Source organism: Schizophyllum commune (assembly GCF_000143185.2).
Source record: "Schizophyllum commune H4-8 unplaced genomic scaffold SCHCOscaffold_6, whole genome shotgun sequence".
Classification (NCBI taxonomy): Eukaryota; Fungi; Basidiomycota; class Agaricomycetes; order Agaricales; family Schizophyllaceae; genus Schizophyllum; species Schizophyllum commune.
This window is the reverse complement of record NW_026089543.1, coordinates 1,916,026-1,936,314: the sequence shown is the minus strand read 5'-3', so window position 1 is coordinate 1,936,314 and position 20,289 is coordinate 1,916,026. Positions and strand designations below refer to the sequence as shown.

General features: G+C 57.4%; 10 protein-coding genes across 10 annotated transcripts; 8 read left to right on the top strand and 2 right to left on the bottom strand.

The window, feature by feature from the left end:
* Nucleotides 1-348: 348 nt before the first annotated feature.
* On the bottom strand, nt 349-1,370 carry SCHCODRAFT_01126088 (uncharacterized protein). The gene is made up of 5 exons (XM_050341071.1): nt 1,205-1,370; nt 1,118-1,150; nt 942-959; nt 710-793; nt 349-585 (listed from the first exon to the last, which is right to left on the bottom strand). The coding sequence occupies exons 1-5, from the start codon at nt 1,205-1,207 to the stop codon at nt 430-432; spliced, it is 294 nt and encodes a 97-aa protein (XP_050200174.1). The 5' UTR covers nt 1,208-1,370; the 3' UTR covers nt 349-429.
* Nucleotides 1,371-2,772: 1,402 nt separating this feature from the next.
* Nucleotides 2,773-3,895, bottom strand: SCHCODRAFT_02626879 (uncharacterized protein). The gene is made up of 5 exons (XM_050345381.1): nt 3,640-3,895; nt 3,547-3,588; nt 3,349-3,366; nt 3,107-3,190; nt 2,773-2,988 (listed from the first exon to the last, which is right to left on the bottom strand). Exons 1-5 carry the CDS (start codon nt 3,640-3,642, stop codon nt 2,827-2,829), a joined length of 309 nt encoding a protein of 102 aa, XP_050200173.1. The 5' UTR covers nt 3,643-3,895; the 3' UTR covers nt 2,773-2,826.
* Nucleotides 3,896-4,590: 695 nt separating this feature from the next.
* Nucleotides 4,591-6,399, top strand: SCHCODRAFT_02626874 (ribonuclease HII). The gene is made up of 5 exons (XM_050345380.1): nt 4,591-5,073; nt 5,170-5,263; nt 5,323-5,500; nt 5,593-5,917; nt 6,035-6,399. Exons 1-5 carry the CDS (start codon nt 4,671-4,673, stop codon nt 6,271-6,273), a joined length of 1,239 nt encoding a protein of 412 aa, XP_050200172.1. The 5' UTR covers nt 4,591-4,670; the 3' UTR covers nt 6,274-6,399.
* A 1,798-nt stretch (nt 6,400-8,197) lies between these two features.
* SCHCODRAFT_02626867 (S-adenosyl-L-methionine-dependent methyltransferase) lies at nt 8,198-10,007 on the top strand. Its single transcript, XM_003031622.2, has 6 exons — nt 8,198-8,597; nt 8,743-8,911; nt 9,034-9,186; nt 9,276-9,376; nt 9,468-9,523; nt 9,580-10,007. Exons 1-6 carry the CDS (start codon nt 8,509-8,511, stop codon nt 9,936-9,938), a joined length of 927 nt encoding a protein of 308 aa, XP_003031668.1. The 5' UTR covers nt 8,198-8,508; the 3' UTR covers nt 9,939-10,007.
* A 612-nt stretch (nt 10,008-10,619) lies between these two features.
* Nucleotides 10,620-13,951, top strand: SCHCODRAFT_02298765 (uncharacterized protein). The gene is made up of 9 exons (XM_050342302.1): nt 10,620-10,642; nt 10,696-10,817; nt 10,877-11,054; nt 11,107-11,157; nt 11,210-11,411; nt 11,459-11,593; nt 11,645-13,030; nt 13,088-13,218; nt 13,266-13,951. The coding sequence occupies exons 2-9, from the start codon at nt 10,759-10,761 to the stop codon at nt 13,749-13,751; spliced, it is 2,628 nt and encodes an 875-aa protein (XP_050200171.1). The 5' UTR covers nt 10,620-10,642; nt 10,696-10,758; the 3' UTR covers nt 13,752-13,951.
* On the top strand, nt 13,796-14,737 carry SCHCODRAFT_02542834 (WD40 repeat-like protein; the record flags this gene model as incomplete). The annotated part of the gene is made up of 2 exons (XM_003031623.1): nt 13,796-14,138; nt 14,556-14,737. Coding segments are annotated over 2 exons (525 nt in total), but the record flags the coding sequence as incomplete, so codon positions are not given.
* Nucleotides 14,738-15,082: 345 nt separating this feature from the next.
* Nucleotides 15,083-15,934, top strand: SCHCODRAFT_02626866 (uncharacterized protein). Its single transcript, XM_050345379.1, has 2 exons — nt 15,083-15,723; nt 15,900-15,934. Exons 1-2 carry the CDS (start codon nt 15,257-15,259, stop codon nt 15,901-15,903), a joined length of 471 nt encoding a protein of 156 aa, XP_050200170.1. The 5' UTR covers nt 15,083-15,256; the 3' UTR covers nt 15,904-15,934.
* A 638-nt stretch (nt 15,935-16,572) lies between these two features.
* On the top strand, nt 16,573-17,634 carry SCHCODRAFT_02542833 (uncharacterized protein; the record flags this gene model as incomplete). Its single annotated transcript, XM_003031624.3, has 1 exon — nt 16,573-17,634. The coding sequence occupies one exon, from the start codon at nt 16,573-16,575 to the stop codon at nt 17,632-17,634; it is 1,062 nt and encodes a 353-aa protein (XP_003031670.2).
* A 30-nt stretch (nt 17,635-17,664) lies between these two features.
* SCHCODRAFT_02626863 (uncharacterized protein) lies at nt 17,665-18,750 on the top strand. Its single transcript, XM_050345378.1, has one exon. It carries the CDS (start codon nt 17,831-17,833, stop codon nt 18,260-18,262), a length of 432 nt encoding a protein of 143 aa, XP_050200169.1. The 5' UTR covers nt 17,665-17,830; the 3' UTR covers nt 18,263-18,750.
* Nucleotides 18,407-19,558, top strand: SCHCODRAFT_02298796 (uncharacterized protein). The gene has a single exon (XM_050342303.1). The coding sequence runs from the start codon at nt 18,551-18,553 to the stop codon at nt 19,421-19,423; it is 873 nt and encodes a 290-aa protein (XP_050200168.1). The 5' UTR covers nt 18,407-18,550; the 3' UTR covers nt 19,424-19,558.
* Nucleotides 19,559-20,289: the final 731 nt, after the last annotated feature.

Genomic DNA, 20,289 nt, shown 5'->3' with positions numbered 1-20,289 from the left:
ATTCACAAGAGACGCCATTCGTCCGTCAGTTCAGGATAAGAGGGTGCGCGGTACAAGATGGGTATCGGCAGCCGCGGTCAGGGTGCCGGTGAGGTAAGGCGCCAGAGCATCGTGACGGAGCCACAGGCCAATGACTGAGTGCTTTCTATCGCGGGAGAAGTCTCCGAGAAAGGGAAGCCGCAGACCACTCCAGAGTCAGTGAGCGCGTGTGGTGGGCGTGGTTGTTGAAAACCAACTGTTCGGGGATCAGGGAACCAAATTCTCGGGGTCTGCCGGCCATCGGTGATCCAACATCGTTGAGTTGGGCTTCCTTGACTTGTCCTATCAGCATGTGTGGTCATCGGTTCGTTGAGACTGGCTATGTTACAAAAGATGGGCGCTCATGGTGGCTGTCTGAGATGGTATAGGCTACTGCGTCTATCCTTCGCGCTAGTATGGCCGAGCCACGCGCTGAACAGGCTGAGATGCGTCTTGGGGGTAAACGCCCCCGCCCGGCGGCCGTATGAAGTCCGGCGAAGCGGGGAAGAGCTCGACCTGCCACCCATGGTTGGAACTATATCGGATTTGGTACCCGTCACTTCGTATCTGCAAGTAAGACAGCGTAAGAAGTTCTGCACTGCCAGTGACCCGCGTAGGCACGTCTCCGCTGATGCGTGATGCCTCGGAACGCATAGCCACGAGCCTTCAGGCGACATGAAGCAGCACTCACCACGTCGAAGTACTGCAAGACGGACACGACAATGCCGGTCACCCAGATGTTCGAGTTGGGCATGCGTACAGTCACACGTTCGTCCTATAATTCAAGCGTCAGGAAGCGTTCGTCATAATGGAGGGTGAGGGGACTGGGTGGCACCAGCGCATAGGCGCTACAGAACGGCCTAAAGGCGAGCGAAGGCTGTCCGCGCTAAAAGATCCAGGGGGGAACATAGAGAGTCATTCACCATCAACAAGTTCCTGATCTGATGTAGCGGTTAGCTCTCCGTAGACGTTAGAGGACAATGGATCGTATGTGAAGGTGGTATTGGATTGCACCAGGCCAGCTCTCGCGACGACGCGGAAAATCGTCGCCGCAAAATGGGAGCCGTTTGGACGAGACTTATTGTGAGGGGAAGTGCACCTTGTCGCTCAGGCGGGAGACCATGCGGCGATCCTATTGCGTGTGGCATGAGTCAGAGATATCGGAAGGTCGGCGCAGCTGACCTACCATTGTGGCTGAGGGTGACTGACGTTCGTGGAGAGATATCACAGGCGTATAGCTGATGAAGGAGAGGGCAAGGTGTCGAAGCAGGACGAAAGACGTACCTTGGCTTATATACAGTCTACAGTGCCGGTGAATCAGTGCATCGGCTGCCTATAGCCCTGGGTCACTGTTGACCTGGGGAGCACCGCCGCCGCCTCGAAGCCATCCACAGCAATGAGGTAAAAAGTGCTTTTGAATTCAACGAATAGCCATTCTGAATTCAGTGGCAGACTAAGATTCGGCACGGAAGATCGGCGGTGACGACGGGATAGTACAGCTCGCATAAACGCGGAGGCTGCACGGTAACCACGAGGGGTGGGTCGCGGGAGGCACTAGCAAATTGGGTCTTCGAGTGCGAGCTGCGTGGATGATTAGCGAGTGTGATAAGGTGGGCTTGCTCAATCAGCGTGCGCCGCCCGGGGACATTTTACAGACTGCATCATGATGCATGATATTCCCGCAGGTTGCAGATGAGTGCTTAGAGTCAGAAGTGCATGGTGGACAGACGGTGGTCGAGATGAATAATGATAGCGGGCTATGCCGTGATGCTCATGAATGAGCGAGGGGCAGCACTGAACACTCACGATTAAATCTACCCCGGCCCCCTACTATATCTGAGTCGACGCGCGTCTCTAGCGCGTACGGGAACGCACTTCGCAAAGTCCACAGCACGTAAGGCAGCGGCTGGCCGATCCTACTGCCTCTGACTTGCCATCAGCACCGGCTATAAAGAAGGAAAGAAGAGAGGAAGAGACGTACGAAGAGCTGTTGTTCGCACGCATCGGTGTTCAACCCATGCACGCCACCGCAAGTTCATCCAGCACTGATATTACTTCTTCCCGCGATGCGAACGCTGCCGCTTCAGACGCACCGGACCGGCGTGAAGTCAGGGCCCTTAAGAACTCGGCTGTTTCTAGGCCAGATCACAGCAATGGGGCATAAGGATCTGACCAATGCTGTACGAGGTGTGCCCGACGGTCAGGAGCAAGTGGCAAAGGCCGAAGATGCAAGCCAATGGAGTCGCCCTTTCCCACGGCTGGGTCTCGCACGATGCCAGAAAGTTCCGTTCTGATCATGGCTGGCCTTGCCATTGGGAGAGGGAGCAGAGGCCTCAGCGACTCGGTCGGCCGAGGCTTCGCCACGGTCGGAGGTGCTGAAAGCGTCGTGGGAGATGATGAACTTAGAGTGATCCGGTCACGGCGTAACACCGTCACTGATACTCGAAATTTCCGCCCTGACGGAGGGCAGCCTACCCCCTTCAAAATCACACCAATCAATGCGACGGGGGAGAATGGAAAGATCATACGCCTGATTTGTGAGTCTCGAGCTTGACCTATGGATCCCAAGAGAAGGAACGTGGCTATTAGGTTCGCTGTACATAGTAGCACGCCGTGCGCGCCGCTATTGGGCTGAAGCACGTACGCCCAGCACAGTCTACATACAGTATTAGAGGTTTTCTACCATACGTTATTTACATCGGAAACATGCCTTTGCCGAACGTCCGCGGTGACAATCAGTGCCTACGCACGCAACAGAGTCACCGCGCCGATTTAACGTTGAACTAGGTCCGTCATGAACCAATTCTCTCAATAGGCCTGACGTCTTGCTGATCCAGCACTACGGTCGTCTGCGTGAGCAGGCGGAGGCCCACGCGTGGCCGGTAGGATATGATCGGGGGAGGCAGGGAAGAGCTCGACATGCCACCCGCCTCTGGAGCTATACTCGATCCGATACCCGTCGCTGCGAATCTGTGCATGAGTCAGCACACGGTCCCAAATGAAAACCGAGTCACTGGCGCAGAAATAAGGCATTCACTGTGGATACCGATTTTTTCCTGTGACTGACGGTAGCAAAAGGCGAGCTCACAGCGTTGAAGTACTGCAGCACGGACACTACAACGCCCGCGACCCAGATGTTCGAGTGAGGTAGGCGCACCATCACGCGGTCGTCCTAGGTGATGGCTTATGTCAGAGAGAAGGCGCACGGGCGGGTAGATGGAGTGATAGACGGCAGGAGGGAGAGGGGCGACCGGCCGTCCCCTTTGGGCGCCTGGCGAGAGACGGCGGGGCAGGGATGTCGAAAAGACCGTTGGGGGGAGGAAAATGTACCATGAGGAGATTCCGGATCTGAAGGGGGGTCAGTACGTGGTGGAGATGAGAGGTGTCGTTGATGTCGCAAGGGAACGTGCAGTGGGTGCGGATGGAAGGTGCGCTCTTCGCCGACACTCTCGCGGATGCAGGCATGCAGGGGCATACGTGCGAGTGTCCAGACGTCCTCTTTGCGAGCATTTGATGAAATAGACTCACCTGGGTAAGCAGGGGATGGGCACGGGCCGCAACGTGGTGGTTCTGAGGGAAGGCTTCAGTGGAGGCGCAGAGAAAGACGGCGAAGAGGCGCACCATGATGACGGACGACAAAGCGAGTGGATGAAAAATGGCGCAGACGGTGAAGATGGCGGGGAAAGGCAGGCCGAAAATGCCCCACCCGCCGTGTTTTGGTGTTTATATGATACCTCAATGCTAGTACCGCCGCTTCAGTTTAGAGCGAGATGTGAGTCTCATTACCCCCATGGGCTTTGCTCCTCTATAGTTCCTCCACGGCGCTGCATCCGATCGATGTCCATTTAATAAGACAAACAGCCACCGGAACACAGTGCAAAGATGAAAACAACGCAACGGATCGCGGTTAAAGCAAGCTTCTCCTTACTAGCATCCGTAAGGTTCGCGCCTGAGCACCGGCGCTGCGCTATTCTGCGGTAAGCGTAAACAATTTCTATCCTGCTGGATTGATGATTTTGTGAGCCAGTCTTTAGCGCCCGGCGGCTACGTGTCGTGTTGGCTGTTCAGTATTGGGTGTCATGGAGGTTCGAGAAGTGTGGGAAGCGCAACAACGACCGCCCTTCGCGGAGAGATACGGACAAGGTCACGGTTTGAGTCCATGATGATCTAAGGGGAGAAAAACGCGGCTGAGCACCGCCCAACAAGGAACGGAGTACGTACGATAGATGGTACCCACGCTCCTTAATAGCGATCGTCCTGCACAACACGAGGCTGGCGTTGAACGAAGACTACCGAAGGCAGCATTCCGAACCTGCGAGCGTCGTTGGCGGCAGGAGAAGAGTACCAAAGGCCCCCAGCGCGTTCGAGCATGACGTGGCCATCCCTCCAAAATTTCACATTCGGATCTATCGACCTTCAGTCAGTAGCGAACCTGGGCTTTGACATGGGAAGACCGGGAACCTTGGGATATACAGAGTTGAACATGACATCCGGCGGGCCGGCGCTCGCGCCCGCGCGTGGCGTGCCGCGTGATGGGCATGAAAGCAAACAACCACCAACAACGCGATCGAGAAGCGACGCGGTCCAAACTCTCATCTACCAATCTCCGACTGTCAAGTCACGCACCCGCCGGCGCGCCAATCTGCCATACCATGAATTCCGATGCCGAGGTCAATGGCATCTCGCCCGCTACTAGCTCAACGCATACCGTGTCAGCGTCCACTTCTTCCACCTCTACACCCATTGGTGCCTCTCTCACCCCATCGACCTCTCTTGAGCCTTCTACATCCTCAAGCACCCTCGATACGTCCACATCCTCCTCGAGCACACCACTCAGCAATCTTAACACCTCAATGGACGAAGCTTCCTCTGCGCACCTTCATTTCCCCCTCACTGCCTCCTACACCTACCACGCACCAATACCTACTGCGTCTGGAAAGTATATACTCGGCGTAGACGAGGCGGGGCGAGGACCTGTACTCGGACCGCTGGTGTATGGGGTAGCGTACGTAGCCGAGACAGGGAAGGAGCGGATGGAGGCAATGGGGTTCGCGGGTGAGTAACCCAATCATGGGCGGCGGTTGATAGCAACCAAGAGCACCCTTCATGTTCCTTAGCAGAGAGTACGATCGCTAACGACAAACTCCTTAGACTCCAAGACGCTCGATGCTGCTCGCCGTGAAGCGCTCCTCGAAACCCTATGCAGCGCACCAGACGTGCTCGGCTGGGCCGTGCGGGTGATAAGGTGCGTTCGGCCATCCAAGCTATATGATCATCGCTGACAGTGTTTGTCCCCTCTTCCAGTCCCCAAGCTCTATCCAGCGGCATGCTGCGCCGTCCACCAACGAACCTCAACGAGCAGTCTCGCGACGCCACTGTCATGCTGATCCGCGGCGTGCTTGCGCGCGGCATACAGCTGAGCGCGGTCTTCGTCGACGCGTTAGGCCCGACAGTGGCGTATGAGCAATGGCTCAGTCAAAGGGTACGTCATTGCTGGGGATCATGGACCCACTTGATTCTGTTTCTTCATTCCGTACGCTGGGGTACTCTTGCTGACAGGTGACTTTTCGTCAGTTTCCCGAGATCAAGTTCACAGTCGCTAACAAGGCCGACTCAAAATTCAAGATCGTCGGTGCTGCCAGTGTAGCAGCCAAGGTTACCCGCGACGCTCTCATTGACGGTTGGATTTACGAGGAAGACGGGGCGGATGCAGCGAACTCAGCCAGCTTAGCAGCTGACAAGGCTGCCGCGGCTGCGGTCCTCGCCGACATCGACGCCGCTGCCACCGAGGATGTTGCCGCCACGGAGGAGGATACTGTCATGGAGGACAGAACAGCAAATGTGCCACCTCCGCCAGCGAGCCGCTTTCCTGCCGAGCGAGGCAGTGGTTATCCTTCCGGTGAGAGATCTACCTCCTCGAATCCCTCTGTGCAAGAGTACTATCACGTCCCTTCATCATCGCTCGCACGCTGAAAATGCCCCTCGCTTAACGTTCATCGTACTCACTCCATCTCAGACCCAAAGACCAAAGCCTGGCTCGCAGCCGCTGTCGAGCCCACTTTCGGCTTCCCGCGCGCGGTGCGCTTCTCGTGGGCGACGTCCAAGGTTATCCTTGACAAGCACGCGCACGCGGTGCAATGGATTGATGATGGCGACGCCGCTCTCACTGCTGCATTCCAATCCGCTACGGGGCGGGACAAGGATAGGTGTGCTGTAACGAGAGAGCGGGGGATAAGGAGCGTGGGGGCGCTGTAATGCCTCTGATCACATATTTGGACTTGATGATATATATCAACGGCTGCAGAATCTCTTTGAAGCTGGAGGAGCAATGGGATCGCCGGGGAATTAGCCCGGAAGCAGCAGTCGAAAGTTAAACATGGAAAACGTGACTGATCACGAGAAGCCGGCCCTCAAGTGATCGGCCGCGCGCCTACAAAATTCGATCGCGTTTTCTTTTCCGGCTCGTCCACGACCTGCTGCTCGCGTTCGCACTGCTCCCCTCCTTCACCATGGCTATCAGACAGCAACTGCGCGTTGACCTCACTGCCGGCGTCCTTGAAAATCATCGAAAGCCTTGACGTTGTAACCGTCATTCTCTAGGCAAGTCTGCATCCATGGTCCTTCCGTTATATATTGTATCACCTCCCCTTCGCCCTTTCCTTCCCCTCTCCGCCGAAGAGATGACAACTCCAATCTTTTGTCAAGCGGGATTCCGCGATGAATGATCCATTATAGTCATAGTTACACTGATCGGTCTCTCCTCCCCTCCCGGTTAATATCTCAACACCTGTGCTAACCTATCATCAGCTGTCCGACACATCGGTATGACCTGTCTTCGACATACGAGGGCATAGAGGGCAACGTCAGAGGAAACATGGGTGATCGAGGCGTGCTCGGCGATCGGTCAGTCCGCGTCTTGATTACCTTCATTATCACCTCCATCCTGTCCCTCATCTTTCAAGATGATCCAAACTTCAAACTAGAGTATCTGAGCGCCTTTGGGCCCAATGCTTTTAAACATCTGTCAATCCACTGATTTCATACTTCCTTCACTTCCCCTCTCTTACCTTCGACTCTCGTACTCACCATCCGTTTCCCAGACGTCACGGCGACGCGCACCTCCTTGGGAAATCTCTTGACGTCGTCGTCATGCGATACTGATACCCGACCTCCCCCTTTGGCCGTCCTCTGATGGTGAGTCTTCCTCCCACCCATGAACCCGGATGAGAAGTAGGAATTACCGCCTGAGTCGACCTTATGCAACGGGTTGGCGCCTGATGTGAATTCCAAGGCTGTATTTTTACAAATTGACTGATCCTTGCACGCTCGATCCTGTTCATGGACTACATATACTGACTTGTGCTCCCAGGACATCGTTCATAGGCACGTTACTTCGCGGGCTGTTGCCCTCCTTCAACGACGCTGGTCGCGAAAGATCGCTTACCAACGTGAGTATCTTCTCCTTCCCATCCCTTAAATGATGTTTTATCACGACGGTCTTCGTACTACCCGTGCCGAAAAGGCCCGCCACAGCTCAATTCTTCGGGCATCCCATTCTGATCCTCACGTTGCTTTTTGTTGTCTTAACCTTGCCCTAACCCAATTTCCCCAGTCCGGGCTAACGTACGGCTATCCGCCGTGCTAATTGAAGGACGAGCTCATCATATAAGTGCATGTCGTCGTCTCACGGTGAGCCTTTGTCTCCCATTCGTCTCGTCGTCGTCGACCTCCCTTCCTTCGTGATGATACCCAAGCAAACAAAATATCAACTAGAAGCTGTTGCTGACGCTCCGGCGCTTGATTATATCCTACCATACACTGAACCCACTGTCGTTTTTGGCGTGTCCGGAATATCGTGCTAACATGTTCTCAGCACCGACCTACGCCTATGTCAAGATTGTTAAGCGACCTCGGTCATAAGGCAAGTGTTCTTGTGTCGCAGTCCCTATGTACGCTGTTCTGTTGTACGTATATAGAACGCTGGAATATATTGGTGTTCAAGACATGTTCAACCTTCCCGCGGGTCGCCGCCTCAACTGAATGCTGCTGCCGCCATTCCAGTACCCGCTGGCGCCATCGTCGGGCATCGGACGCGTCGCCCGAACCAAGTATAGCGCACCGTCCACCACTCGCCTTATCTTCTGACCTTCATTGACTGGCACTGACTCGCCACTGAATTCCGCTGCCTTCTTCCACCTTGCCGCGCTGGCGTCAATGCGCGTGCTCGGGACTTTGACTCGCGATACCCCTATCTCCACTCTGCATAACAGCATCACGAACGCGTCGGTTTCGAGTATCTTTCCTCCGCGATCTAGATCGTACGCGTCGCGATCCTCGCTGTGCGCGTCGTCCCCTGCTCTACGCTCGTCGCGATCTGCACGCTCGAGCGCGTTAGCCTCTCGTATCGTTAGAAGCCCGATAGCATCGACGGTCGCATCCGCCCCATTCACGCGTTCTCCAGTCCTAGCTCGTTCGCTATCTAGATCGGTCATGTCCGGCGCACCCTCTCCGTCCCCTGCGACCCCCGTGCACGACATGGCGGCGAAGGGGTTCAATGTGGCGAATGACCTATATGATCGGTGCGTCTATTCCCCTGATAGGTCCGCCTTCGCTCATCCGTCCGATCTTCCTCCTCCGCGCCGTCATGTCCATGGCCACTCTCGCAATATCCACGCCATATCCCCGACCACCTCCCCCACATGCATCTCGCTAACCCACTGCCAGCGCCCGCCCCTCCTACCAGCCCTCTGTTCTCTCCTGGATCCGAAAGACGGCGCGGAAAGTGGATGGCGGAGGGAAGCTGAACGTGCTCGAGGTCGGCGCAGGCACGGGCATCTTCACGCGCGCATTGCTTGCGCACCCCGAATGGAAGGATGATGTGGGCGAGCTGAGGGTGAGTGCAGGCAATACTGTTATGTTGGTGTTGGCGGTGCATCCGCTGACACGCTGCATTCACGAGTCATGCCACATCTCTCCAAGGTTCTCAGAGGTTTAAAATGCTCACCGCTCTCCCAGGCAATTGAGCCTGCCGAGGGCATGCGCGACCAGTTCGTCAAGTCGACCGTTTCTACTGTGAACAACAACGACCCGAAGATCACCGTTCACGATGGACACTTCTCTTCGTTGCCTGTGCCCGACGGCTGGGCGGATCTGATCATAATTGCGCAAGTGAGGCTCACATTGGCACAGTTGTAGCGCTCCTCGTACTTCTGAGCTATGCCGTTTAACCAAGACCCCGCTGACCCTTCCTCTGCTAGGCCTTCCACTGGTGCCCCGACCACTCTGCCGCGATACCCGAGTTTGCGCGGGCTCTGAAGCAGGGCGCCCCGCTTGTTTTAGTCTGGAACTTGGAGGATCGGTGAGCAGCCCTTACTTCAGTCAGGACAAGGCGATGCGTTCCTGAGAGTTAGATGTACAACGGCGAACTTGCTGACGCCCCGATCCTCCAGCGATGCCGTACCCTGGATCGCCCAGCTACGCGATCGCATAGAGCGCCACGAGCAGGGTGAGTTGTGCATCGTTACTGCAACGAGTTGACGACGTTGCTGACTCCCCTTGCAGGCGCCCCCCAGTTCCGCCTCGGCCTCTGGCGCGCCTTCGCAGACACTAAGGAGTGGAAGGAACTCTTCACAGAGAAGCCTCCCTCGAGCGCGGACCTGCCCGACACCGACACCGACACGCTCCCTCACACCACCTCGCACACCATCTCCTTCATCCTCCCCGGCACCACCGAGCTCACCGTCGATCGCGCGTGCAGCAAGAGCTACATCGCGTCGCTGCCCGAGGACGAGCGCGCGGAAGTGGTCAAGGACGTTCGAGCGATTCTGGAAAAAGGTGAGGGGCGCAAGTGGATCGACGAGGCGAAGGGCGTGTTTGAGTATCCGTACAAGGCGACGGTCGTGGTCGGATGGAAGGCGTAAGGCATTGATAAGACGATTTTTGTAACATAAACAAGAAAGGCATTCAATCTAGATCTCCCCTTGAGCATACCGCTTGTCGTACTTTTTGGGTACGGAATGAACGACGTCCGGCTGTTTCCTCGACTGCGACCGAAGCGTAGACATGTAATCAGTCCGCACACAGGTTGCCTCAGGGCTTCGTTCTTTTCGTGGTGTACTCTAGCGAGAAGACCACGGTGGTAGTCGGAAATGGCCCTCTTGCGTAGGCTTCGTTTAACATCATTACGCTTATCTCAGTACCATAAGAGCTCACAATCTTTCTTCGTCCCCTCACACTGGCATAGCTAATGGGCAGGAGAGCGGGATTCGAACGAGGGTCAACTGTTGATCTGTGGATGAACTTCGGCACCGGCGTCCGCCGAACTGCTGTACTGACGAGTCCTGTGCACCATCGATGCCCTTCGCGCCGACCACCACCATGGAATACGCAACCGAGCAGAGTCAAGCGAGAGAGGAATACGCATTGTACATCGTGCGCTGTGAGTACTGCGTCGGCGGAGAGTGTACATCTGATAGAGGACCGCGTTCGCAGGCGAAGGCGTCCCCCGCATCGTGACATGGCGGGGGACCGTCCGACCTATATATGCCAAAGTCAAGGCTGGCGACGGCAAGATATCAAAACGCTACCTCGACAATGACACCGCTGTCGCTGCACCGATGACTGTGTACGTTCTGTCTGCACCCTTGGTAGTCCCCACTGATGTACGTGCGCACGCAGACCGGCCAAGGCCGACTCGGTCCTGAAAATACAGATATACGCGCAGCATATCATGAAAGACAGATGCATTGCCGCGACAGACGTTCTGCTGAACACTCTTCTTTCCGAAGAATTCTGTACTGGTGCGCGTTAATCTCGAATTTCCGTGGCTTTTGTTGTGACTATTTTCAGTTATTTTGAGCCCGATTCACCGTGAGGCCCCGATCGAAAGCACTGTTCTCACAGTCCATGCCGCAACTGGACTATTGGACTCGAGTGAAGTTGGAAGGTTAACGGAAGCTTTTGTGGTGCACGAGAAGTGGTCGAGGATGGTGAACTGCGTGAAACCGTTGGTCGAGATCGGCTGCATTGTGGCGGAGGTATGTCGCTCAGCTGTGCTGCAAATCGCTGCCGTTCCAGCGCATTCATCAGCTCAACCCGATCGCCAAAATGATACTTTCGGTGATAGCGCTGGGGATCAACGTATGTTCTAATCGGTATGGTGGCTTCCTTCCACATGCTGATTTGTAGCCAGCAATTCGACGAGAGGCTCAAGCGCCTGGAGGCTATCCATGATCTTCTCGATACAATCGCCGATGCGAGCCAGCGTGTCTACGCGCAGGACGAACCGCATTATCGCAGCAAGCGCCAAATGCAGTTAAAGACCCGCGACATACTTTTGAGAGAGATCCATGATGCGCTCGTCTACCTTCGCCCGCTGTCGGCGGTGTCCGCAGGTACGTCTCTTGTTGCCGGAGCCGATCCGCTCATACAGCTTCTTTAGCTCGTCGAACCTCATCCCAGGTCGAATCCCGCATTCACGAATTCAAAACGCGCATCTCGACGTTCATGGACGATTTCGAAAGCAAGGGAAGCGTTGACACGCAGGTAGCGGTTTTCACCATACTCGAAGAGATGCGTGAGTCGGTCATACGCCTTCCTGCTATGCCTTTTGATCGTAAACTCGTAGGCCTCGATAAACTCCCATACGCGCGCGGCGTGCGAGCCGAGCCAAGCAAGCGGTGCTTGCCCGGGACACGCGTTGAGTTACTTCAGAAAATTCGGGATTGGGCTCTCAGCCCCGTCGCCAACCGTGTATTCCTACTCCAAGGTACCGCTGGCAGGGGAAAAACCGCCGTCGCTCATACAGTGGCGCTGTCCTTGCAAGAGGCTGGTTTTGTTGCGCCCTTTTTCGCGTTCAACCGGTACGACCAGGAACGCGCTGCACACCAGCTCCTGCCGACGCTGGCCAGACAACTCGCGGAGCGGAACAAGTTGTATAGCCAATACCTATGCGATCAGCCGTCTTCGCAGTTAGAAAGTCGCGATCCCGCGACTCAAGTTCAGTGCCTCATCCGCGGGGGCCTAGGAGACTGTACCGTCGGCACTCCCATAGTGTTCGTTATAGACGCGCTTGATGAGTGCTCTGATGCACGCCTGCAAGCCGAAGATCGAAGGAGCATGCTACAGTGTCTGCGCGATTGTCTTGTCGACTCCCAACTTCCCTCGAACGTCCGGTTCTTCCTTACCTACCGCCCGGACGAGGATATACTTGAGTGTTTGGCCCAGCCGAGCATGCAAGCCACGCGACTATCCATCGACAAGGTCAACGACACTGACTGCGACATACGCGCGTTCGTCGAGTCCAAGCTTGCGGGCACACATTTCAGCGGCCAGGTCGACGAAGTCGCACGCGCGGCGCAGACGTTGTTTCAGAGCGCGGCGGTGCTCTGCCTGGAGCTCACCAAAGTCAACAGCCCAAGAACCGTCGTGTTTCCACGCGAGCTTATGCGACGCATTATGGATAATCCCGGGCAGCCGTTGTACGAGACTTATCGTGCCATTCTCGAAGCCCACTTCGACACGACTAGCGCGGCTGTCATAGCTATCCTTCGCCAACTCCTAGGCTGGGTATTTGTGATGCAGAGCCCTCAACCGTACGCCGTGTTCCGAAGCATAGCCAAGGTGCATCTGGCGAACGTCGATGACCTTGACTTCGTATTCCTCGGCCTTGGATCTTTGTTGACGGGGGTTACGCCTGCCAGTGCAGACCCTGTACAGCCGCTGCATACGTCATTTCGCGATTTCATTCTGGACACTACGCAAAGCCAGCCGTTTTCTCTTAGCTACGATCTCGCGGTGGCACATGCGGAGGTCGCTTATGGCTGCCTACGGATTATGAACGATCCTACGGAAGGCCTCAGGCTCAATATATGCCGATTGCCCAAAACATTCGTCCTGAAGCAGCATATCCAGGATCTCCAACAGCGCGTGTCCAACTATATTTCGCCAGCGCTTCGGTACGCCTGCCAGCAGATTGGTATACATCTTTCGTCTGGCGCTATTCAGTCTTCTGGTAATGCATCATGTTCAAGCTCTGTGTGATCCTGTACTGAACCGTCATGGTCTGCAGGTTTGCGTTTTGATCATGAATCGACCATACTGCTGAAGCGGAACTTCTTGTTTTGGCTCGAGACGTGTAGCTGCATGGCTCTCAAGGACATATCCGCAAAGTTTCTTAAGCATTTTTTGGAATGGGCACAGGTTCGCCTGATGACACTACGACACGCTCAAAGCTGACGCAGACGTAGCGCTCCGACCGCACTGACCTACGCGACTTCATCCTCGATTGCATCGAGTTCGATCAGTGCTTCACAGAAGCTATAGCAAAATCACCTCCTCAAGTTTACATCAGTGGTCTCACATTGGCGCCTCGCAACTCACGGGTCGGCAAACTCTATCGATCTCGTTTCAATGTTCCTGTTCATATATCTGGAAATGCGACGTCACACGGCTGGCCCGTTGATACTAGCCTCCACATCGCTCGGACTTCCTTTCGGGGGGAATCCCCATCTGGATCACCCGCCGTGAAAACTCAGCTCGCCCATTCACCGGATGGGGGCACGGTAGCCCTCGGTGTATACAACAAAGGCGCGTGTTTCTGGTATGATAAGGAAGGAATGAGGAACGGTCTTTACCCGATGGGTTGGCCCAGGATCGCAATGGTCATAGGTGTCACGTTTGCGCCTGATGGAAAACTCTTCGCTTGTTCTCTCACGGACGGGACCATTGAGTAACGAGGATGCGATCGGGTGAACATCGGTTTGGCTCTGAAAGGATCATGAAGACCTGGATCAAACATCCAACGCCGATCGTGTTCTCGCCCGACAGCAAAAACCTCGCAATCGCCAGTGCAGACTCCTTGCAGATATGGGATATAAGTGCATGCTGTTGTATCGCAATGAAGACGCACCAACAAGATGATCTGGATATAACCTGTATCGCGTACTCTCCCGGCGGCGCACATGTCGCGTACGGCACACAGAGTGGTACGGTGTGGTTGTGGGATCTGGAGACAGACCATTCGAGTCAGGTGGGAAACACACTCGAAGGCCGCAATCAGAGGATCGCGTGCGTCGCTTTCTCTCCAGCGGGAAAGACTATAGCGTCGATCTCCGGCGAAGGTATACTGCAAGTATGGGATCTTGCTTCGCAGCAATATCTTCATCTACCTGCTATGGGGCCAAGCGCCTTTTCGGTACCTACATTTCCATCCTCACTTTGGGCGCGTGGAAAACCTACAAGGAGCAGACCTGCGAAGGAGAAGATGCGCGGGGCTTACGAAGGAGGAAATGAATTGCGTACACGCGCTAGGCTCTTTGACACGCTGCAGAACTTGGACCAAGTTGCACTTTCGGCAGACGGGAGCCACATCGCGGCGCTGCGGCGTAGAGAACGCATCAATGACGACTTTCAAGTATGGCGATGCAGGGTTGACATGCGAGTGAGACCAGAAGAAAATCCCAGAGCGCTCGATTTTGTTGCATGTACTGCGCTCTCGTCAGATGGCAAACTCATTGCACTGGGTTATACCACCGGAGCACTGCGCATCTGGGATGCAGAGACAGTGCGGCAGGTTGGCGAAGACATGGTAGGACACCCGGATGGGATCCTATGTGTCGCCTTCTCACCGGACAGTAGACATGTCGCCGCCGGAGAGCACGACGGCTTGGTGAGGATATGGGATGTGAAGACGCAGCGGCAGCTCGGGGACGCACTGCAGCTCTATGAATGTTCATCTGAGATTGATTGTGAGGTTCTGTGCGTTGTATACTCATCCGATGGCAGCTACATCGTGTCCGGTAGCTCGTATGGGACCGTACGGATGTGGGACACGGTCGAAAGGCGACAACTAGAGCTTTCCATCGACACCGGCTTGTCCCTCGACCACATGGAAGTTGCAATATCTCCCAACAACCTACTCATCGCGACCGGCTGTGATTCAGTCCTGCGAGTCTGGAGCGTGGTGTGGGGTCAGCAGCTCTGGATGAAACCCGAGTCTGACAGAAGGATAGATTCCATCGCTTTCTCGGCTGATAGTGGGCGCATCGTGTACTGCTCCAGAGGGGTGGTGCACTTCCTGGACATAGAGACCTGGACGGAGAACACTCGCTGCTGGCAGAATGGCGCCTCTATCTCATCTGCAGCCTTCGCCCTCGACGAAACACACATCGTCTGCGGGTGCAATGACGGCTGCGTAGGTGTGTGGAATATCGCGGAAGCAGAGGACCGACCGCGTACTATGCTGCAGGGCCACACAGGCCGCGTCACCTCCGTTGCGTGCGCACGCCATGGTACAACCATCCTTTCCGCATCTCTCGATTTGGAACCGTGGCAGAATCGACCTGAAGACTATGACTGTAGCGTTAGGCTCTGGGATCTCACGCACCTCCTGTCGCCGTCGCCCTCGTCCGCTGACGCCGTGGCTCCCTCCGGTGGGGAACCGGCCCCACCGAGATTTCAGGAACGTATCCGGGAGCAGGACGGTTGGCTGTACTGCGTTGACCGCTCTCGGTCCGAAGGAGCAGCACCGCATGCAAGGGAGATACCATACACGGATGAGCACTGCGCACCCTTCCTGAAAATTCCACCCATCTACCCTTCGTTTGCCCGCTTGTGCTCGCCCTTTCATCGAGGCGTCTTAACCGCCTCACCATCCTGCACGGTTACTCTCGATAACGAGGCCTGCCTGGACGAATGGTGCATCACCTACAAGCCCCCTTCAGATTACATGTTGAAGAAGGAGGAGTCGGACGATGACGGGGAGGAAGAGGACTAGAGAGGATGGGGACGGCGAGGAAGAAGAAGACGAGCGGGAGGCGGAGGATCGATATTTTGGAGGAAAGGTAGGGCATGTGGCATACGGCGTGACAAGGTAAGCCCACCTAGTCTGTACCTACGTCCAAAGTAAGTCACCCGCCACCACCAGAGTCTCGAGGAGCTTGACGTCTGGGCGGATCGGAAGGGACTTGTTGGTTGGCTGGGAAGGGCTAATAAAATGGCAGAACTAAACATGGGAGATGGACGAACCTGATGCGCCTTGGGTGTACAGTACGCTGGAAGCAGATTTTGTATGGCGGCATGATCGACTTGACGAGCGGCTCGCACGCTTGACAAACGGCGCGCGCGAATATGATTTGTCGGAAAATCCCCTTCTCGAAAGCCGCTGAAGGGCTCCAGTGAGATGAGTCGACGGCGCTAAACAAGCACGAATTCTCCCGTCTTCCCTTTCTAGTACTTCTCCCGCCGTCCCTATCATTGTCAATCGACGGCCATCGAGCGCAGAGTGGTACCCTCGAGCGCAGAGCGCTACCATCGCGCATGCAGTATACCCATCGAGCACCACCGAGCGCCGTGCGAGGTCGAAGAGCGCTACCCTGCTTGCATTGGCGTGAGCATCGGGGTCGAACAACGGGAGCTTCGGGGTCGAGCAATGCAAGCATCGCGGTCGCGTGACTGACCCGAGCGTCGTGATTCAGTACAAGTCGAAGACGGTGGCGTCGCACGCACAGCGAGCAACGCGTCCCGGCGAATGTTGCTGGCAGGACGCTGGTACTGATGGGTCCTGCGCCTCGTTCTCTTCGCTCGCCCCTTGCTCTCTTCGCTTGCGCTCATCTTCCCCCCTCGACTCGCCACTCGCCCTCGACTTGGTACTCGCCCCTCGCATTTTCCTCCCAAAGACATCGGTGGATCTGTCGCAGGAGGCTGTCGGGCCTTCCGGAGCAGGCTGTTGGCCCTTCCGGAGCAGGAAGCCACCGGTCTTCCCATCGAATTCCATCACCCCTACGCAGGATATCATGTATCAGCAATCTCAAAGCGCACCGCGGGGATTTTAGTTTGACGACTTGCGAGCGAGACTCACGAGTTAGGTGCGTTGACGACTCGCGAATCAGGTTCATTGGCGACTCGCGAATAAAGTTCATTGGCGACTACCGAATCAGGTTCACTGGCGACTCGCGAATCAGGTTCGTTGTTGGCTGGCGTTCCGGCCGGCCAGGTTTCCGACCCCACCCCGCCCCGCCACGCTCTCCCGCTCTCTTCCCTTCCCGCTCTCTCCTCCCCTCCCCGCTCTCTCCCCTTCCCACTCTCACACTCCTTCCCGCTTCGGGTGCGCGCTCCCCCTCGACTTCCCTCCCTCTCCCTCGCATCCTCCCTCGCCCGCGTCCTTCCTCCCTCGCCCGCGTCCTCCCTCCCTCCCCCCTCTGCCGCCAACGCACCCAGCCTCGCATCCGGTCGCCTCCACGAGCTCTCCCCACCCTCCTAGACCTTTCCCATGCTCTCCCCTCCCTCTTCTCCCGTGCTCTACCATCCCTCTTCTCCCATGCTCTCCCCTCCCTCCTCTCCCATGCTCTCGCATCGTACCTTACCCCCCAAAGCGCGCCTCGTCCGGTAAGGAGCATGGTTCAGGCTGTTCAGTATGAAGCGGCGCACGTTGTTCAACGCGGAGAGCGCACCTCGTCTGCCACAGAGAGCGCACCTCGTCTGGCACGAAGAGCGCACCTCGTCTGGTACGAAGCGGCGCACCTCGCCTGGTACGAAGCGGCGCACCTCGCCCCCTCCCCTCCCCAACGGAGTGATCCACCTCGCCCCCCACGGAGTGGCACGCTTCGTCCAGCATGAGATGGTGAAGGGCGTCGTCAGGTACGATGCAGTGGTGCAGCTCGTCCGGCACGGACTGGCGCGCGCTGTCCGGCGCAAGGATGTGGCGCACTTTGTCCGGCGCGATGTCGATGTACATCGTCGGGGCGCGCGGGCGAGCGGTCCTTGTTGCGGTCCATCCTGGGGAAACGATGTCGATGCCCATCCTCGGGAAACGATGTCGATGCCCATCGTCGGAGCGCGCGGGGGAGCCTTCTCCTTTCGTCATTCCCTCTCTCCCTCTCCTTTCCCCGTCGCGGCCACCTCCCCGTCGCGGCCCCCTCCCCGTCGTGGCCCCCTCGCATCACTCCTGACCCCACGTCCTTCCTCCCGCTCACCACACCCCTCTTCCCTTCGTCCGCATCCACCGCGCCCTGCTCTCCCCTCTACCGCGCGCCGCCTTCGCCACCACTTCCCATGTCCACTCTCTCGCCACCCCTCCCTCCTCTCCCATCCTTCTTCGCCTCGCGCTTCCCGCTTCCGCCCCCCAGGCCTCTTCCCCCATAGGGCACGCAGTCGTTCCCGACAAAGTAGACGCCCGCCTCGCCCCAGCGGTGCCGATGCGCGCCTCATCCAACAGTGCCGCCGCGCGACCCGCCCGACAGTGTAGACGTGCGCCTCATCGTCGACGTCGGACGCGGGGGTGCACGCATCGACGGACGCCGAGGGAGGGGGGGGGGTTACACAGTGTCGGACGCGGGGGGAGGGAGTGCGCGTCGTTGGACATGGAATGACAGCGCACGTCGCCGTGTATTAGACGATCGCGCACGTCGTCAGGAATTCCACGAATTCTGGCCAGGGATGCGTCCTAGGGGATGGATGTATCTTCCCCCTCTCCCCTCCTGGGTGGCGACATATCCCCATCACCCCTGCTCTTCTTGCCCCCTCCTCCCTGGCGATGTATCCTCCCCTCTCCCCCAATCCCAGGCAACGTACCCGCCCTTCCCTCTCCCCTCCCTCGTCCTTCCCCACTCCTCTCTCATGCTCACTCTCTCCACTCTTCCCTCCTCTCCCATGGTTTCTCCCCTATCCCTACCTCCACCGCGCGCCACTACCTTCGCCTCGCGCGCCCTCCACGCGCTTTCCTCTTCCCGCTTCCCGCCTCCCCTCCCCTTTCCCCTGCTCTCCCCTTTCCCCCGCTCTCCCCTTTCCCCTGCTCTCCCATGGTGTCTCCCCTATCCCCTCCCTCACCACACCGCGTGCCCCCATAGGGCGCGTAGTCGCCTCGACAGTGCGGACGTGCGACCCGCCCGACCTTGTAGACGCGCGACCCGCCCAGCCGTGCGGACGTGCGCCTCGACCCAGCGGGGCACGGTGCGCCTCGTCGTCGAACGCGGAGGGGGAGTACGTATCGTCGGACGTGCGGAGAGGGAGTGCGCATCGTTGGACATGGAGCGACCGCGCGCGTCGGGTGTGGATCGACAGTACACGTCGTCATGCACTCCCCTCTCTCCCAGCCCAGGCGCCGATCCAGAAGCGTGCACGCCGTCAGAAATCCACGAAACCTGGCCGGGGGTGCGTTTCGGGTGAATTCCCCTCCCCCCCTCCCGGGCGATGTACTGTATCCCGCCCTCCCAGGCAACGTGCCCGCCCCTCCCTCGCCCAGGCGATGTGTCCGCCCCCTCCCAAACGATGTATCCCCCCTCCCAGGGCGACGTGTCCTCCCTCCCTCCCGGGCGACGTGTCCTCCCCCTCCCAGACGATACTTTCTCCCCTCCTGCCCTTCCGCGCGCTGTATCCTCCCCCCTTCCCTCCCCGTCTGCGTGAATGAGTGTCGTTACCGCCTCTGCGCGGATAGGTATCCATACTGCAGTGATGAGGCAAGCGCAAGAGCGCACTGATGAGGAAAGAGCGCACTGCTCACCAGAAAAATAAGCGCACTGCTTTGTTTCCAGAAAAGCGCAATGCTCATCAGGGAAGCGCACTGCTCACCAGAAAAGCGCGCTGCTCACCTCACACCCCCTCACACGTCGCTCTCCCACTCCCCCCCCCTCTCTTCTTGCTCACCGCCCCCTATCTTCTCAAGAGCCCGCCCCCCTCTCTTCTTCTTGAAAGCTCGCTCGATCCTCACTTTCGTCCTTAGTCCCCCTCCCCCCTCCCCTTCCCCTCACCGCCCTCGCCCTTTCCCTCTAACTCACCCCTTCCCTCTAACTCACCCCTCCGCACTAGCCTTCCCCCCGTGTCTTCCCCCGTTCCCTGCCTCTGCGGGCGATAACCCCCTCCCCAGGCTCCCCTCACCCCTCCCCACCCATTCGCGGGGTCCTCTTCGTTTCGCCTGCGCCCTCCCCTTCGCTCCTCTCCTCCACCGCCCTTCCTACCCATCCAGCCGGTCTCGTCTTCTTGTCACTCGCCTGCGAGGCGATTGGCACTCGCTCTTCCTTGCCCATTCGCGATCCATTCGCGTCTGCACTCGCCCTACTCCATCCGTATACTTTCCTTGTCGTCGCTCGTATACTTCCCTTGTCGTCGTTCGCATACTTCCCTTGTCGCCGTTCGTGTATGCACCTCCACCGGTGAAAGCCGCTGAGAGCCACCATGGCGAAGCTGGAGTGAGGGAGACGGGAAGGAGAGGGAGGGAAGGGGAAAGGAGGGAAGGGGAGGGGAGGGAGAGGAGGGGAGGAGAAGGGGAAGGAGAGG

What these genes read in the sequence shown, in the direction of transcription:
- SCHCODRAFT_02626874 (XM_050345380.1), top strand. Translation starts at nt 4,671, where the DNA reads ATGAATTCCGATGCCGAGGTCAATGGCATCTCGCCCGCTACTAGCTCA. An exon ending in TGGGCCGTGCGGGTGATAAG is followed by an intron (nt 5,264 to 5,322) that starts GTGCGTTCGGCC and finishes CCCCTCTTCCAG; the next exon opens with TCCCCAAGCTCTATCCAGCG. An exon ending in AGCAATGGCTCAGTCAAAGG is followed by an intron (nt 5,501 to 5,592) that starts GTACGTCATTGC and finishes ACTTTTCGTCAG; the next exon opens with TTTCCCGAGATCAAGTTCAC.
- SCHCODRAFT_02626879 (XM_050345381.1), bottom strand. An exon ending in TGCTGCAGTACTTCAACGCT is followed by an intron (nt 2,989 to 3,106) that starts GTGAGCTCGCCT and finishes ACTCATGCACAG; the next exon opens with ATTCGCAGCGACGGGTATCG.
- SCHCODRAFT_02626866 (XM_050345379.1), top strand. Translation starts at nt 15,257, where the DNA reads ATGCTGCAGGGCCACACAGGCCGCGTCACCTCCGTTGCGTGCGCACGC.
- SCHCODRAFT_02626867 (XM_003031622.2), top strand. Translation starts at nt 8,509, where the DNA reads ATGTCCGGCGCACCCTCTCCGTCCCCTGCGACCCCCGTGCACGACATG. An exon ending in ATCTGATCATAATTGCGCAA is followed by an intron (nt 9,187 to 9,275) that starts GTGAGGCTCACA and finishes TTCCTCTGCTAG; the next exon opens with GCCTTCCACTGGTGCCCCGA. An exon ending in GTCTGGAACTTGGAGGATCG is followed by an intron (nt 9,377 to 9,467) that starts GTGAGCAGCCCT and finishes CCGATCCTCCAG; the next exon opens with CGATGCCGTACCCTGGATCG.
- SCHCODRAFT_02298765 (XM_050342302.1), top strand. Translation starts at nt 10,759, where the DNA reads ATGCATTGCCGCGACAGACGTTCTGCTGAACACTCTTCTTTCCGAAGA. An exon ending in CACCATACTCGAAGAGATGC is followed by an intron (nt 11,594 to 11,644) that starts GTGAGTCGGTCA and finishes GTAAACTCGTAG; the next exon opens with GCCTCGATAAACTCCCATAC. An exon ending in TGGCGCTATTCAGTCTTCTG is followed by an intron (nt 13,031 to 13,087) that starts GTAATGCATCAT and finishes CATGGTCTGCAG; the next exon opens with GTTTGCGTTTTGATCATGAA.
- SCHCODRAFT_01126088 (XM_050341071.1), bottom strand. An exon ending in TCTTGCAGTACTTCGACGTG is followed by an intron (nt 586 to 709) that starts GTGAGTGCTGCT and finishes TCTTACTTGCAG; the next exon opens with ATACGAAGTGACGGGTACCA.
- SCHCODRAFT_02626863 (XM_050345378.1), top strand. Translation starts at nt 17,831, where the DNA reads ATGTCGATGCCCATCGTCGGAGCGCGCGGGGGAGCCTTCTCCTTTCGT.
- SCHCODRAFT_02298796 (XM_050342303.1), top strand. Translation starts at nt 18,551, where the DNA reads ATGTATCCTCCCCTCTCCCCCAATCCCAGGCAACGTACCCGCCCTTCC.